We start from the raw sequence: 15,931 nt of genomic DNA, 5'->3' as shown, positions 1-15,931 counted from the left end.
TCGTGACAATTTTGCCACTTTTTTGTTACTTTTTTGCTGCATTTTCATAGTTGTTTTTTTTTTTTTTTTTTTTACATTTGGTTGCTCTCTTGTCACTTGCTCTTAAGTTACTTTTTGTCTGTTTTTTGTTGCTCTTGTGTCACTTTTTGCTCCGTTTTTATCCTTGTTTTTCTCGCTATTTTGATGCTTTATTTCCAAGAAGCTTTTAGATTTTGGGTAAAGCCAAAATGGACGAAATGTGCTCGATTGAAGTGGGGGTTAAGAAGTTAACTATATTGCCTTCTAGATGTGACGATGGTTTCACCGGGACAGACTGCCAGCCGTCTACGCCTCTCTCCTCAAGTGTACTTTCTGACTTCGAGTCCCAGGACGCACTGCTGGCCACGTGGCAGGAGGTGATTGGTGGAGAAATAGTGACCCCTGACATGGGCTGTGGCGTGGTTTCCTCTGGGTCTTCCCTGTACTTCAGCAAGGTATTTCAACCCGAGAAAACAAATGCCAAGGCGCTGTATTCATCTTAAAAAACAACCTCTGGATGTGTTTGATGTTTATAGGCAGGTTTGAGGCAGTTGGTGAGCTGGGATCTGGACACGGAGTGGGCTGAGTTTGTCCAGTTTTACCTGAGAGTGGGCGGGGACTGGGCGGAGTGCAACCAGGCCGACAGTAGAGAGGAGGGAGTGCTTCTGCAGTACAGCAACGATGGAGGCATCACATGGGGCCTGATTGCTGAGATGTACTTCACTGACTTCACCAAACCACGGTAAGACGCACTTCACAAATGTCGATTGTCGGATGTGAACACAAAGTAAAATCAATGGCTCATCATTGTAATACTTCCTCCTCAGACAAAAAAATAGTTGTCTAGTTTGCACATACTATAAAAGAGTATGTTACAGAATGGTGATTTTTGTGGAGCTGGTTTGAGTAAATGTGACATGCAATATATTATTTCTGTGTTGTCCAGTTTTGTCCACTATGAACTTCCCCTGGCCTCTAAGACGCCCTCCACTCGGTTCCGTTGGTGGCAGCCTCTTCACTCTGGTGAAGGTTATGACCAGTGGGCTATTGACGATGTTATCATTTTGTCTGAGAGGGAGAAGCACATTATACCAATGGCTAATCCCACACTACCACAGGTCTGAAATCCGTTTATTGTTTTGCAGATTTCTGTTAACACTTTTATTAAAACAATCGATCTGTTCTATGGCGCAGAACTTTTATGAAAAACCAGCCTTTGATTATCCGCTGAATCAGATGAGCGTGTGGCTAATGCTGGGTAATGAGGGAATGGAGAGGGAGAGCAACAACAGTTTCTGCGCTCCGACCCCTTCGGCGATGGTGTTCGGACGCTCAGATGGAGACAGAGTCGCAGTAACAAGAGATCTTGCCCTGCGGCCTGGTTACACACTGCAATTTAAGGTAATCCTGATTAGAGCATAAAACATTTGACACAAAATAATGCAACATATGACTGCCTAAAATGCAAAGCTATACACAGCAAAATGCCATAATACAGTATTTGCCACATTCTGATGAAGTCATAATGCAATGCTTGACTGGTTAACTCTTGTTCTTACTTGTCTTTTTTACCCACCAGCTCAACATAGGCTGTGAAGCGGAGTTCAGCGCCTCTGCCCCCGTGCTGCTGCAGTACTCCCATGATGCCGGTCGGACATGGGCTCTGGTGAGGGAGGGCTGTTACCCCGGGACACCAGGAGTGGGGGTCTGTGAGGGCAGCGGCCGCGAACTGAGAGAGCCCTCGATATACAACACCGGAGACTACGAGCAATGGACAAGAGTCACAGTGGTCATTCCACGCAATGTCGCTGCCAGGTACACGGGATTCTCTGACGTTTGAGACTTCACAGTAATCACAGTAAACTCTTCTTTTTTCACACGTTGCATTCATTTCTACAGTAAAACCAGGTTCCGTTGGTTCCAGGAGAGCAGCTCGCACCGAGACGCCCCTCCGTTCGCGTTAGATGGAGTTTACATCTCAGAGCCCTGTCCGAACCACTGTGGGGGACATGGGGACTGCATCTCCGGAGTCTGCTTCTGTGACATGGGATACACAGGTACATCAAAATAACACAGAGGTGAGGGAAGTTAAGAGGGACAAAAAAGTGTATTCTTTTTTTTAACTTCCAGTTGAGCAGGACAGCTGTGTTCCTTCTGTAACCACTCCCACCGAGCTGACAGAGGGCTTCGAGGGGAAGTTGAGTCCCCTTTGGCAGAGTCTGATTGGGGGACAGGTCGGAGGAGGCTGTGGGATCATCGGTGAAGGCAAAGGTCTTTATTTCAACAGTCCTGGAAGAAGAGAGGCCCGCACTGTCCCCTTAGACACAAGCAACACAAGGTTCATTGACTTGACCATTTTCATTTCTTGGACTGAGCCTTGATCAAGCTTACACTTTCTAATTTTTGTTGATCCAACACAGGCTTGTTCAGTTTTACATCCGCATTGGAAGTAAAAGCTTGGGACCTACTTGCACTAGGCCCCGGTCTCGCAATGAAGGTAAAAATTTGCTGGAATTGTAAATGGCTTTATAGCATTCAATCTAATGTGTCTGTACCCCAATATCATTTATTTACCCTCAGGTGTAATTGTCCAGTTCTCTACAAATAACGGAGTCCAGTGGCAGTTCTTGAGGGAGTTGGACTTCAGTTCATTCCTGGAGCCTCAGATTGTCACCATTGAGTTACCATCAGCAGCTAAAACGCCCTATACGGTGTTCAGATGGTGGCAGCCACAGCAAGGTTTGTCACTCAGCGCGACACGCAAGATGACTCAAAGATAACCTTAGAAATAAGAACTGTTGTTTGTTGGTTTGACAGGAAAACACTCAGCACAATGGGCTGTGGATGACATTCTGATCGGGATGAACGACACCTCCAGAACAGGCTTCCATGATAAGTTTGACGGCAGCAGCCCACTGAGACACAACTGGTACCGCGTCCAGGGCGGAGAGGTGACTGTGGACTGCTTATCTTTGGACACCGTGCTGACCTTCAATTCCGAGGCCATTGATAGTGAGTCTTCATTAACCATTTTGGGAAAATATTGGGTTGCAGGTATGCTTAGTAATAACAGAATACTCAGCATCCTTTCCTTGCTAATAATGCGTACCAAAATATCGTATTGTATGAATATGGAATCAAATCAAGGTTTTGAGTAGAGGTCTATATGGGTATTTTACAATATCGGCTATCAGCTGATCTAACGCCGATAAAAGCTGATATCTCCAGGACCGAATAGAGATAGAGACTCGTTTTTTGCCAAGCCATGGCTTTAAAATGATTCCCACAACTTCCAAGCCTCAGGGGAACTGAGAAACATTGTGATGAAAATTGGTTTGTTAAACACAAGTTTCACCAACTAAACCTCAGTGAGTATGGACATGCTGCATGTCATTTTGAAGCACAGAACCTGGAGAATTCAACTGCTGAATTTGTTTTAACCTCTGCAATTGTATTCTTGATCAACACGCGCAAAATGCCGTGACTAGCAACAGTAGTTCAATTCAGTTTCGAAGCTTCATGCACAGGATTATGGTTCAGACATTTGGAAAAATCGACCATAAATATCGGCTGTGCATATCGGCATCGGCCAATAAAAATCGGCATCGGCATGGGCCTTAGAAAAACCCATATCGGTCGACCTCTAGTTTTGAGGCATTACAGTGAATGTTTTCAAATCTGCAAAGGCCCACAGCACACCAGAGGATGAAACTGAATCACCCATTCACTGAGACACTTTGCTTGTGCATTATTGATGAGTGTAAACCTGACTGAACATCCTGCTTGTAATTTATGCTCCCGCAAAGCCGTTAGCGGGTTGAGTTTGGCCAATATTGCATTACAACTGGACACATTTGTTAAGCGGAACAGCAGCAGCGTCTATTAACTACAAGCCGCTCAGGTTTTGTGTGGGCTGTGGGAACAAATTAACAAGGTTGTCAGATACCACAGGAGTTTCCATTCATGTTTCCTAGTGGAGGATGGAAAAGGTGTATGTGAGGAACTGTTTAAAGATTTGAAAATTAGCCAATAAAATAAAATTAGTCTTTTTCATCTACTCAAATACCCTTTATTTTCACCTTGTGCAGAGAAACCCCGGTATGCAGAGACCTGGGACTTTGAGGTGTCGGGCTCCTCCTTCCTGCAGTTTGAGCTGAGTATGGGCTGCAGTAAGTCCACATCCTTCTCTCACGGAGTACGGCTGGAATATTCCACAGACTGCGGCCGCCACTGGACCCTCCTCACGCCCGAGTGTGTGCCGCCCGCCATCGGCTGCGCTGCTTACACTCAGAGTTCTGTATACACATCCACTCAGCACAAGCACTGGCGGAGGATAACTGTTTACCTGCCCAGTGCCGCTAAGTAAGTCTACGATGGACGTGTTCTGTACCAACATTTTTAAACCAAACGCAGATAACAGTTGTGTTTCTCTTTAGATGTAGGTTATTCAAAGCCAGTTTCTTTTTCTGCCTGATGCATTGCCTGTGTTTCCCATCCACAGTTCACCAAGGACACGGTTTCGCTGGATTCAGACACACTTCACTCCCGGGGCCGAAGGCTGGGCTCTGGATAATGTTCTGCTTGCACCTGGATGTCCTTGGATGTGCTCCGGGCATGGTCTTTGTGACAATGGGCACTGTGTGTAAGTCCATTTTCTATCTGCACACTTTTTATTTCCATGCTGCTACCATTACATTCACTTGATTTTTTTTTATTGATTTTTTGCTCATTGTTGCACAGATGTGATAAAGGCTATGGAGGGGCACACTGTGTACCTCTGACCGCACTGCCCTCGATTCTGAGAGAGGACTTCAATGAAAACCTGCAGCAGGAGACTTGGCCCGAGGTGTATGGGGCAGAGAGGGGGACACTGAGCGGAGAACCTCTGAAATCAGGGACGGCCCTCATATTCAAAGGAGTAAGTTTTGGTTTTGGTAGGAAGTAGTATTCTGTTAAAAACAGAGGTTTACATCACACATTTTAGTCGTAGAATCAGCCCAAACTTTCTGATTGGATAATCTGATTAAAGCAGTACTAAGTAACGTGTTTACCTTAATAAATCCTTTTCGTAGTCCCTCTGGGGGTAGTACAAGTGTTTATGGGATGATTGGAGGGTCTTTCATCTCCCCCTGGTGTCTCTGGCCAGAAAACCATGTTTGCAACTTCCCTGCCACCGGACCGGAGCAAGCAATACACACTAATGGAATCAAGAAGAAGAAGCTAACATGCTAACAGGCAAAGCTAACTGCATTCTAGCGTCACTTTAAACAGTATTTACAGCCAAGTTTGAGTGAAAAAAATTACTTCCTTTGTATAATTGGATGAACAATATCACTCTCTCCCTTCGTCTTTTCTGTCAGCGTAGTATTTACTCTCCAAGACAATTAATAAGTTAAAAAATCGTCACTTGCTACGACACCTGCAGTTGCGCTTATGGCCTCTAGGGGCAGAGTTACTTAGTACTGCTTTGAGAACCAAAACAAAATACAACATAAAGAACTTTCACATCTTGTACAAAGTGTTTGCAATTGTGAAAATAACCTGACAGTTTCTATCAGTAAATTTGAATTTAACATGTTAAAGAAGAACTAAGCAACTAAATCCTTTTTGAACTGTCGTCCCCCTGGGAGTAATACAAGTTTTGATCGGATGATTTCCGAGACTTTCATCTCCCCCCGGTGTCTCTGGCCAGAAACCCACCCTTGCAGCTTGCCCTGCCTCCGGGTCGGAAGTGTACTGATAGAATCACGAAGAAGAAACTAACAGGCTAGCGGGCAAAGCTAACTGTGGGCTAGCGCCACTTTAGCAGTGTTTACAGCAAAGTTTGAGTAAAAATGTTGTTGTGTAATAAGGTTGTGGCACAATGCACAATATCCCTCTCTCCCTTTGTCTTTTCTGTCAGCGTAGTTTTTAGTCTCACGGACAATTAATGAGTTAAAAAAAAAAGAACACACCATGATACAACACCTGCAGTGGCGCTTATGGCCTCTAGGGGCACGAGTTACTTAGTTCTGCTACATTTAAGGACACAGACAGGTCATGTTTGAGAAATATTAAACAAAAAACATACATACCCTACCAAAATTGTAATTTCTATTTTATTTATTTGTGTATATAATAATGTAATTATATATTTTGGTTATTGTACTTCATCAGAATGTGTTTGTTTTTTGTCTTTGCAGGACGGTCTCCGAATGATTGTTTCACGGGATTTGGACTGCACAAACACTCTCTACATTCAGTTCTCCTTCAAATTCATCACCAAAGGTATTACATAACCCTGTGTCTGTGGAACAGCTAGGTCTCTGTCTGTTTTTGTACATCCTTATGTTTTCATAAATCCTTTGTAGGTGTCCCGGAGCGCTCCCACTCTGTTCTCCTGCAATACTCGGTGAACGGAGGGATAAGTTGGTTACTGTTGGATGAGTTTTACTTCCCAGCCTCTACAGACACCTTGTTCCTCCACCTGCCGCTCCCAGCAAGTGCTCAAACCAACGCCACCAGGTTCAGACTCTGGCAGCCTTATAATGGAGGTGAGAAAACATACAATTTTACATCCAGACATATAATTTTCCATGAGGCACCATCATAGTCCCACACATTGATGATAATTTTACAGAATGTTGTTTGTTATTATTCTAATGAAGGTAAAAAAGAAGAGGTGTGGGTGATCGATGACTTGATCATAGATGGAAGCTCTGTACACAACCCACCTGTGGTCATAGACAGTTTTAAGGAGGACCCCGATGAGTCCAACTGGCTCTTTTATCCCGGAGGAAACACTGGCCTTTACTGCCCCTATCAGAAGTCCGGACTGTAAGACTTCCAGCTTAACAGTGTTAAATTATTGTTTATTTATTTTTGAAATATTAATGCATTTGACTAATCTCAGTGTCATCTTTTTTGTGCTGCAGGGAGGAGGATGAATCAGCCATGGTGTTTGTCTCCAGTGAGCTTGGAGAGCACTCAATTACCACCCGTGACATTGACGTCAATGAGAACACTATCATCCAGTTTGAGGTGAATAAACAGCGTTGATGACTGGTTTATATACAATTACCATACTCACTCATTTTAGCTCAAATGTTCACCATGTTTCCTTTGTAATTAATGCTTGTCCAGATTAACGTGGGCTGCACAGCTGAGAGCTCTTCGGCCCACCCGGTGCGCCTTGAATTTTCACGGGATTTTGGAGCCACTTGGCACCTTCTGTTGCCTCTGTGTGCTGGCGGGCCTCAGCCATCTTCACTCTGCTCCACAGAGCTTCACCCTGCGAGCATCTACTTCCCCGGAACCACTCAGGGCTGGAGACGAGAGTTCATTCATTTTGGCAAGCTGCGTCTCTGTGGGTAAGATATGGTGTATTTTTAGTGAAAGAAGGTGTTGTTGTTGCTGTTTTAAAGTATTTCACTAAAATCTTTTGTTTTTAATGCAGTTCTGTGAGGTTCCGCTGGTATCAGGGATTCTTCTCCTCGGGTTCTGTTCCTCCCACTTGGGCAATCGACAATGTGTACATCGGTCCACAGTGCCAGGACATGTGCAATGGCCATGGAGCTTGTGTCGCTGGTAGTCATTGTCTGTGTGATCCTGGCTACTCAGGACAAGACTGCTCTGTCTCAGAAACTCCTAACCCAGACTTTCTCAAGGAGGACTTCGAAGGTGCGCACCCATAACTGTCAGTGTGTCGTAATGCTGACATGTTGTGAATGAATGAGATCCATCCATGTGTTTGTGTAATTCTATCTAGGGGGAGCCACAAATGCAGAGCATTTTAGTCTCCTGAGTGGAGGCAAACCATCACGAAAATGTGGTATTATGTCCAGTGGAAATCACCTGTTCTTCAGTGAGGATGGTCTTCGGATGCTGGTCACAAAGGACTTGGACCTATCCAATGCTCGGTAAACCTTTTAAAGGTTGTACATCAGTGGTATTACTATCTTCACTGTCAATCTGTTTGCACTGTATAGGTTTGTGCAGTTTTTCCTGCGCCTGGGCTGCGGTAAAGCAGCCCCTGACCCGCGCTCTCAGCCAGTGTTACTACAATTTTCGGTGGATGGAGGTTTGACCTGGGGTCTCCTGCAGGAGTTTCTGTTCAGTAACAGCAGTAACCAGGCTCGGCTCGTGGCCTTAGAGATCCCTCTCCGAGCACGCACCTCCTCTACTCGCCTGCGCTGGTGGCAGCCTTCAGACAGTGGCCACTTTTACAGCCCATGGGTCATTGACCAGGTAAAACAGGACAAATCTCTTTACTCTCTACATCACAGACAGAGCGATGACGCAACGTTATTTACAGTTGGTGGTAGGTGGAAGTGCAAGTGGCTGGGGCCCGCTGGAAGACGACTTCTCCTCGAGCGATAGTCGATCCTGGCTGCTACATCCAGGAGGGACTCGCATGCCCGTGTGTGGCTCTGAAGGCCCAGCTTTTGCATTCATCGAAAAGTCCAACACTCGCTACGCTGTGACCACTGACATCAGTGTGGGCCAAGACGCCTTCATCCAGTTTGACTTTTCTGCCTCCTGCTCTGTCACTTCCTCATGCTACTGTAAGTATCACTGTTAGCAATGAATGCATTTACACTCAAGACTGGCTTGATTCTAGAGTGTTTCTGCTGTAGCTGTGGAGCTGGAGTACTCTCTTGATCTGGGCCTGACATGGCAGCCATTGGTCAGGGACTGTTTGCCAACGAGCCCAGACTGCACGTCTTACACACTGCAGCGACTGTTGATTTCTGACACATATAACAAATGGGGTCGTTTGACTCTGCCTATTCCATCTCATGCAAGGTAAAAATTAAACATAATGTACTTTATTATGTTATTACAGTTTACAAATCAGTAAAGGGGAGATTACACAGTTACCATGTCTTCATACAATGCCTAGGTCTCCAGCCACCAGGTTTCGATGGTTCCAGCAGGCCCCTTTTGACAAACAGCAGACATGGGCGCTGGATAACCTTTACATCGGAGACGGCTGTCCTGATATGTGCTCAGGCCACGGACGCTGTCAACAAAGCTCCTGTGTGTAAGTAATGCATTTATCCACTCAAACATAATGCTCAATTGTCACGAGACAGATTACCAATGATCCTTTTGTCCTGTCTGTAGATGTGATTCGGAGTGGGGTGGGGAGTACTGTGACGAGCCCCTGGTCACCCTGCCCTCTCAGCTGAAGGACAGTTTCAGTCGGGCCCCGTCCCTCAGCCACTGGCACCTGGTCACCGGCGGAAAACTCAGCACTGTGTGCGGCGCTGTAGCCTCCGGATCTGCTCTGCATTTTAGTGGGGTATCTATGCCATCATTTTGTTCAATCACTATTCCTCAACTGTGGCATCAAGCGGCACAATTTCATGTGTTTTTATACCACATACAGGCAGAATAGCTAGTGCTGTAACATATTTTCTTTCTTTTATTATTGTTGTTTGTTAATGGAAAGTCCCTTGAGATGCAGTATCTCATTGTCGAGGGGGTCCACAAAACAATCAGACAAAACACAGAAATGGCACAAACAGCAGCGTGCACAGTTTACAGGCAACAAAACACACAAAACAAACATAGGAGAAACAACAACAACAAGACAGTTACTCAACACAGTTCAAACTGACATGACACAGAGAAGACAAGACCAACAGAAAGCTAGTATTACTAGCAGCTCTCGCATTTATGTTCATAGTGTGACTTTATAGCAGTAACAGGCTCGATTTTAACAACATTAACTACATTTCCTTCTCTTTTGCGTGTGTTTACAGAGCTGTACTCGTCAGCTGATCACAGTGGACCTGAACCTGACCAGCGCTGAGTTCATTCAGTTTTACTTCATGTACGGCTGTATGATCCCACCCAACAACCGCAACCAGGGCGTGCTGCTGGAGTACAGCCTGAACGCAGGGATCAACTGGCATCTGCTCACAGAGATATTTTATGACCTGTACACGAAGCCAGGGTGAGTTGCATCGTAGTGGTTTTTGTAAGCAGAACTGATGCAACATGTTAAGTAGGGATGCTCAGTGTCGTAAAATTAAATTAAAAAAGAAAAAAAGGGCAAATTAAAGTTGAGCTAAAAAACAGTAATAGTTATCATGAATAATTACAGTGAATCTATTCTAAAAGATGGTTTGGTATAGGAACATTTCATTATATTGTGCTGCTGTCTCGTATTCTCTCATGGAACAGTAGTGCTAGTTTAAATCCCTGACTGGGTTTTGACTTTTGCTGTTTTAGATTTGTGAATGTTCTGCTGCCCCCTGCTGCCCGTCAGGAGGGAGTGCGGGTGCGCTGGTGGCAGCCGCAGCACGATGGAACGGACCACAGCGACTGGGCCTTAGACAACGTCCTGATCGCGGGCTCCGACCCCCGGGCTCAGATATCAGACACATTTGGAGGGGCGGGACTTCCCAACCATGAGAGGACTCCTGCTGACGGCGCCTCAGAAAGGGAAGCTCAACTCGGAGAACACCAGGAAACCCCTATAGGTGCAGATAGCTGTCACAATGTGCAATAAACTAAACAATTCTGATTCATTAAAGTATGCTTCATTGTTTTTAAACCTTACAAACAAAAATGTGACAAAAAAGCCACAAAATGCAACAAAATGTGAGACAAATGCAACAAAAAAAGCAGCAAAAATGTTTAAAAAGCAAAACTGTAACAAAGAGTTTTGTAGGTCTTCGCTTTCAAATGAGGCATCACTGGTCTATTGGCTGTAAACTCAGGTCAAGCAGCTTTTAGATTTTGCATAAAGCCGAACTGGAGAAAGTGCTCTTGATTAAGGTAAACTAAAATCTTCTTTGAATCTCATGTTGTGCCTTTCATTGGCAGTGAGCGACCACTGGTTGTTCTCTGAGGATTGCTCGGTTCAGCGATTCTGCAGCTCTCCCGATGGAGTCATGGTGTGTGGCAATGATGACGGCAGAGAGGTCTATGCCGTCACACATGATATAATCCCAGAAAAGGGTTGGGTCATGCAGTTCAAGGTAACCAATATTAATAGAGCATTCATCTGTTAGTCGAACCCAACATTTTAATTCGTTGTACAATGACAAATAAAGCACTTACTTACAATGTGACTGGTCATTCACACTTTTGTTTGCCTTCAGATCGCAGTAGGATGCAGCGTGCCGGAGCGACCTGCAGACAGACAGGTGCATGTGCAGTATTCAGCCGACTTCGGAGTGACGTGGAAGTACATTGTTCCCCAGTGCCTCCCTGCAGACCCTCGCTGTGGGGGCCAGGTCTCCCAACCGTCAGTGTTCTTCCCCAGTGAAGGCTGGAAGAGAGTGGTCTACCCTCTGCCCGACAGTCTAGCCAACACGTAAGGCCTGCATGATATCGTTTTGAATATGACAGGGGTGCCAAACTTTTGGCATTGATGGCCACAAACCGGTGGTCAACAATCATTCAACTGGATGCATTTAAGAGAGGTTTTAATTGTCTCACACCTTTATATAGACTTGGAAGCCGAATTTAAATCTATGAAATTTTCAGGCTACAGTATGATTGCAGTAAAGACTACCATCTCACATTTTTGGTAACTGACAATTACATGGACTCCTCTAGTATAAGGTCCTGTTGATTTATCATCATATTGTTAAAAATATTTGACTCATCACCGGATATGTTGTTAATTTTCTGCAGTTTCTAAACTTAGCAACAATTTCAATGATTCAAAACTGCCTTTCTCCCTGTGTTCCAGCGCTGTACGGTTCAGGTTTTACCAGCAGCACTCAGACATGCAGTGGGGAGTGGAGAACTTCTACATCGGGCCGGCCTGTGAGAGTCACTGTGGGGGTCACGGAGACTGTCTGGACAAACGCTGCCTCTGTGATCCTGGCTTCACCGGACCAAACTGCTACGCCAGCACAGCACTCAAGGTCATTTCATTTAACAACACTGTCTTTCTATGAGAAGCGTTATAGAAATACATCACTATTATTATTGATATTCATGACTACTTTTCCTCCCCAGGCCTCTCTAAAGGAGCGATTCGACTGGGAGGGAGCAGCCAGCCCTCAGTGGCAGGTCCTGGAGGGAGGCAGACCCTGCACTGACTGTGGCGTTTTGGTTGAGGGAACGGCTTTGTATTTTGGCGGCGCCGATGCAAGACAGGCTGTCACAGCAGATCTGGACCTTCGAGGAGCAAAGTAAGCCGTTATTCTACTACTTTATAGACGTGTCGTGCCATATGGGAAAAATGAACTTTTCAATTTAGACGTAATAAGCCTTATGTGTTTGACAGATTTGTGGAGTACTGGGCCAGAATTGGGAGCGAGGATAATATGACTATGTGCCACCGCCCAACGTGCCGGAAAGAGGGAGTTCTGCTGGATTATTCTACAGATGGAGGTGAGTGAACATGCTAACACACATTAAGACTATTTGGCAAGAAGCTAACAATATCAAGCGGACAAGGTTGATAATTAATTGCTGTGTAAATATTCACTGTTCACGCACAGTATAATTTTGCAATTCATAATACTCCCTTTTTAATTTGACTTTTTTTTCTCATTATTTACATATCATCCGCCTAGGCGTGTCCTGGAAGCTTCTCCATGAGATGGATTACCTGAAGTATGTGTCAGTGAGGAGAGATTACATTGTGCTGCCAGAGGGAGCCTTGACAAATGCCACACGACTGCGCTGGTGGCAGCCATTTACCATCTCATCTGGAATGGCTGCCCCCAGTTCGGAGAGAGCGCAGTGGGCCATAGACAACATCTTGGTGGGTGGATCGGACATCAATCCATCCATGCTGTTTGACACCTTTGATGATGGTATGTAAACAAGCTGGCAGGTCCACTTGGCATGAAATAAAGGGGGGGAAATTGATTGCATCTTGTTCCTTTTCCTCATCACCAGAGGGCGTTTCCCACGAGGAGAGCTGGAGTTTCTATCCCAATGCAGTTAGGACAGCTGGCTTCTGTGGAAACCCGTCTTTCCATCTTTACTGGCCTAATAAGAACCAGGACAGGACACACAACATCCTGGCCACTCGAGAGCTCATAGTGCAGCCTGGCTATATCTTACAGTTCAAGGTATTGTTCAAAAAGATTAACAATCTCATGCATACAAGCAACATCATCACATGTATCTTTTTGCAAATAAATAAAATGTTTCAGATTGTTGTTGGCTGTGAAGCGGACATATGTGAGGACCATCATTCTGTCCTGCTGCAATATAGGAAAGACGCAAGGCAAGTTACCACCACTTCCTGTTGCCCCTAATATTTCAACATCATCTAACCTCATCCTTTAACAAGCAGGTCGGACTCATGGCAGCTGGTGCAGTCTGAATGCCTGCCCTCGTCAGTGAACAACGTCGGCTGCTCTCCTTTCCTGTTTCACGAGTCCACAATTTACAGCCCTGTCAACAGCTCCACGTGGACAAGAGTCACTGTCCAGCTGCCGGACCATGTCTCTTCTGGGTAAGAAGGATGCACACTCTCAGTATTTCAGTGTGTCTTCCTTACCCTACACAAAATAAAAGTAACGTATTAGATTTATTAATAGGTGTTTCATCTGTGTGTTTCCAGAGCCACACAGTTCCGCTGGATTCAGAAAGAGGGAGTTGGGGAGAGGCAGAGCTGGGGAGTGGACCATGTTTACATTGGAGAGGCATGTCCAGGGCTCTGCAGCGGCCGTGGATACTGCACCAGTGGGATGGTCTGCATCTGTGATGAGGGCCATCATGGTAGGCCTTTTTATTTACACAGCTCTGAGAAAAATAATCCATGTACCACATTATCACGGCGCTGTTGGATGAAGTGCAACCCGTTTTTTTTTGTGTTGTTGTCGGGTACCTTTACTCCACTCTCTAAAAGCACTGGCCTGGGACGAAGTCAGACTCAAAGATTAAGAAATGAAATTAGGAGAAATCTGGCCTTTTGATTTCTTTTATCTATTTTGTTCAGCGCATGAGTGCGCAATTAAAAATTCAATCAATTCATATTTATTTTTCCCCCTCAAATATTAATGCTCCTGGGTGTGTGGAAAATATTGACTATGAACTGAATCTTGATCTACAAATCTAAATCACAAATTTTGTAGTAATCCAATATTCATCAGAAAAATTGCATTTAGATGTTTTCCCAGAATCGTGCGAGCCTAATTCCAGAGCTCTAATTGGTTAGCTTGATGAGTAAGTAAATAAGTGCTTTATTTTTCATTGTACAATGAAATAGTGTTTAGGTGTTAGTCCTGAGCCGCTGCGACTGAGCCTGACCCGCATGTTTTTGGAGGTAGAGGAAACCAGAGCACCTGGAGGAAACCTGGCTTCAGTCTCCACTGATCCTCTGAAACGGTGCACCGTTTCCTGGGTTTGTCCCTGTTTCAGAGCGTCGTGTTCTGCACAAGTCAGCTCCACCTCCTCCTGCACACATGTGTGGCTTAGTTGTGAGTCTCATCCGGATACCTCCTCGTTTATCTCCTCCTGTTTCCTGTAGCGCCTCTTGTGACGCCTCCACTGTGCTGCAGGTGTGGGGGCTCTTGGTGCCTCTTCAGTGTCTCAGAAGAAGAAATGTGTAGGTCTCAAATGGGTTTAGCTGATAGGCTAGCTGTTTGTTTACTTTTAAAAAGCTGCTTTCTTCAGGTTCATTATGGACCACAGATCCACATGAAACCCACCATCATCATATTTTAGATCTGCGTTGTCTTCCTTACCAGGTGATGACTGCTCCCTCACCAGCACTGACCTGCCCAGCTCCATCAAGGATAATTTTGAGTCGGGCAGCGTGTCGCCGCAGAGCTGGCAGCTGATCCAAGGAGGCGGAGTGGGCAATGGCTGTGGGCAGCTGTCCCCACACGCCCACGGAGACTCTCTCTACTTTAATGGCTGTAAGATGAGGCAGGCAGTTACTAAACCGCTAGACCTCACTAGGGCCAGGTACAGGTACTACAAAAACAACATATAAACTTCTCTCCAACATACATTGCAACCACATTACTGTGTTCAAGTAGCATATACGTTGCGCTTGTTTTTGTCTAACAAGCTATTTTTTGTCTCTTTGCAGTAAAATCATGTTCGTGCTGCAGATTGGCAGCGTGGCCCAGACTGACAGTTGTAACATAGCACTGGACCAAGCGGACACAGTGGACCGGGCAGTGTTATTACAGTACAGTGTCAACAATGGGGTTAGTTGGCATGTCATAGCGCAGCACCAGCCCAAAGACTTCATAAAGGCCCAAAGAGTCTCCTACAACATTCCACTGTGAGCATTTGTGATTATCTTCTTTCTTTGGTCCTTTTTGTGCTGTTCAGCTGATTAAGTTGGGATGTTTATTGGTTGTACATGATACACTGCTCAGTAAAGCGTATTTCTGTCCCCTCCAGAGAAGCCAGGGTCAAAGGAGTGATGCTGCGATGGTGGCAGCCCCGACATGACGGTGCGGGACATGACCAGTGGGCATTGGACCATGTGGAAGTAGTTCTGTGAGTACTTCATTTCCCAACGACCCCAGGCCTCGGCTGGCCCCTACAAAGCCCCTGATCTGCTCCTTTCTGCCTCAAGTAAAGAGCAACATTTTCACTCAAACACAGGGATTTTAACATATTACATGTGTGCAGTAAATGCTTAATCAGCTTTTTGAAACATTGCAGTGCGCTTCAAGTCATGATGTTTTCAGTGTCTTGTAGATGAGAATTATCAAGATGCAAAACATGTTCAAAACGTCATGTAAATTGTGGTTAAAGGCTAAAGTAAGTTTTTTTTTGTTTTACATACATATTCAAAGTTATACTCTGCATTACACTGAAAATATTTCATAGCATTCTTCTTACGAATTAGAGGCTTTTTGAATGCACTGTCTGCATGTGGCGTGGCTATAATATCCCCAAATAGTTAATTTGCTGTCCAGGGCATTTCAGTACTCAAGCTGTGTATTCACATGACACTCACACACAATCAGACACATAAGAATACATG

General features: G+C 45.1%; 1 protein-coding gene across 1 annotated transcript in view; it reads left to right on the top strand.

Moving 5' to 3' along the window:
* Positions 1 to 15,931, top strand: part of reln (reelin) — an 82,455-nt gene that overhangs the window by 63,287 nt on the left and 3,237 nt on the right. Inside the window, exons 24-63 of the mRNA XM_079567954.1 lie at positions 287 to 473; positions 555 to 760; positions 965 to 1,136; positions 1,213 to 1,419; positions 1,598 to 1,833; positions 1,918 to 2,075; positions 2,149 to 2,356; positions 2,439 to 2,515; positions 2,599 to 2,757; positions 2,836 to 3,030; positions 4,107 to 4,380; positions 4,520 to 4,660; positions 4,759 to 4,936; positions 6,201 to 6,285; positions 6,369 to 6,551; positions 6,666 to 6,834; positions 6,933 to 7,038; positions 7,141 to 7,367; positions 7,454 to 7,677; positions 7,766 to 7,916; positions 7,986 to 8,244; positions 8,312 to 8,561; positions 8,634 to 8,802; positions 8,900 to 9,040; positions 9,124 to 9,301; positions 9,765 to 9,958; positions 10,237 to 10,487; positions 10,834 to 10,988; positions 11,112 to 11,326; positions 11,708 to 11,885; positions 11,980 to 12,155; positions 12,251 to 12,357; positions 12,543 to 12,785; positions 12,871 to 13,046; positions 13,131 to 13,204; positions 13,274 to 13,435; positions 13,544 to 13,701; positions 14,673 to 14,892; positions 15,020 to 15,217; positions 15,340 to 15,438. Of these exons, the coding sequence (XP_079424080.1) occupies positions 287 to 473; positions 555 to 760; positions 965 to 1,136; positions 1,213 to 1,419; positions 1,598 to 1,833; positions 1,918 to 2,075; positions 2,149 to 2,356; positions 2,439 to 2,515; positions 2,599 to 2,757; positions 2,836 to 3,030; positions 4,107 to 4,380; positions 4,520 to 4,660; positions 4,759 to 4,936; positions 6,201 to 6,285; positions 6,369 to 6,551; positions 6,666 to 6,834; positions 6,933 to 7,038; positions 7,141 to 7,367; positions 7,454 to 7,677; positions 7,766 to 7,916; positions 7,986 to 8,244; positions 8,312 to 8,561; positions 8,634 to 8,802; positions 8,900 to 9,040; positions 9,124 to 9,301; positions 9,765 to 9,958; positions 10,237 to 10,487; positions 10,834 to 10,988; positions 11,112 to 11,326; positions 11,708 to 11,885; positions 11,980 to 12,155; positions 12,251 to 12,357; positions 12,543 to 12,785; positions 12,871 to 13,046; positions 13,131 to 13,204; positions 13,274 to 13,435; positions 13,544 to 13,701; positions 14,673 to 14,892; positions 15,020 to 15,217; positions 15,340 to 15,438 (7,146 nt within the window). The remainder of the gene's footprint in view (positions 1 to 286; positions 474 to 554; positions 761 to 964; positions 1,137 to 1,212; positions 1,420 to 1,597; positions 1,834 to 1,917; positions 2,076 to 2,148; positions 2,357 to 2,438; positions 2,516 to 2,598; positions 2,758 to 2,835; positions 3,031 to 4,106; positions 4,381 to 4,519; positions 4,661 to 4,758; positions 4,937 to 6,200; positions 6,286 to 6,368; positions 6,552 to 6,665; positions 6,835 to 6,932; positions 7,039 to 7,140; positions 7,368 to 7,453; positions 7,678 to 7,765; positions 7,917 to 7,985; positions 8,245 to 8,311; positions 8,562 to 8,633; positions 8,803 to 8,899; positions 9,041 to 9,123; positions 9,302 to 9,764; positions 9,959 to 10,236; positions 10,488 to 10,833; positions 10,989 to 11,111; positions 11,327 to 11,707; positions 11,886 to 11,979; positions 12,156 to 12,250; positions 12,358 to 12,542; positions 12,786 to 12,870; positions 13,047 to 13,130; positions 13,205 to 13,273; positions 13,436 to 13,543; positions 13,702 to 14,672; positions 14,893 to 15,019; positions 15,218 to 15,339; positions 15,439 to 15,931) is intronic.

Source organism: Gobius niger, assembly GCF_951799975.1.
Source record: "Gobius niger genome assembly, chromosome: 12".
Classification (NCBI taxonomy): Eukaryota; Metazoa; Chordata; class Actinopteri; order Gobiiformes; family Gobiidae; genus Gobius; species Gobius niger.
This window is presented reverse-complemented; position numbering and strand designations above follow the sequence as displayed.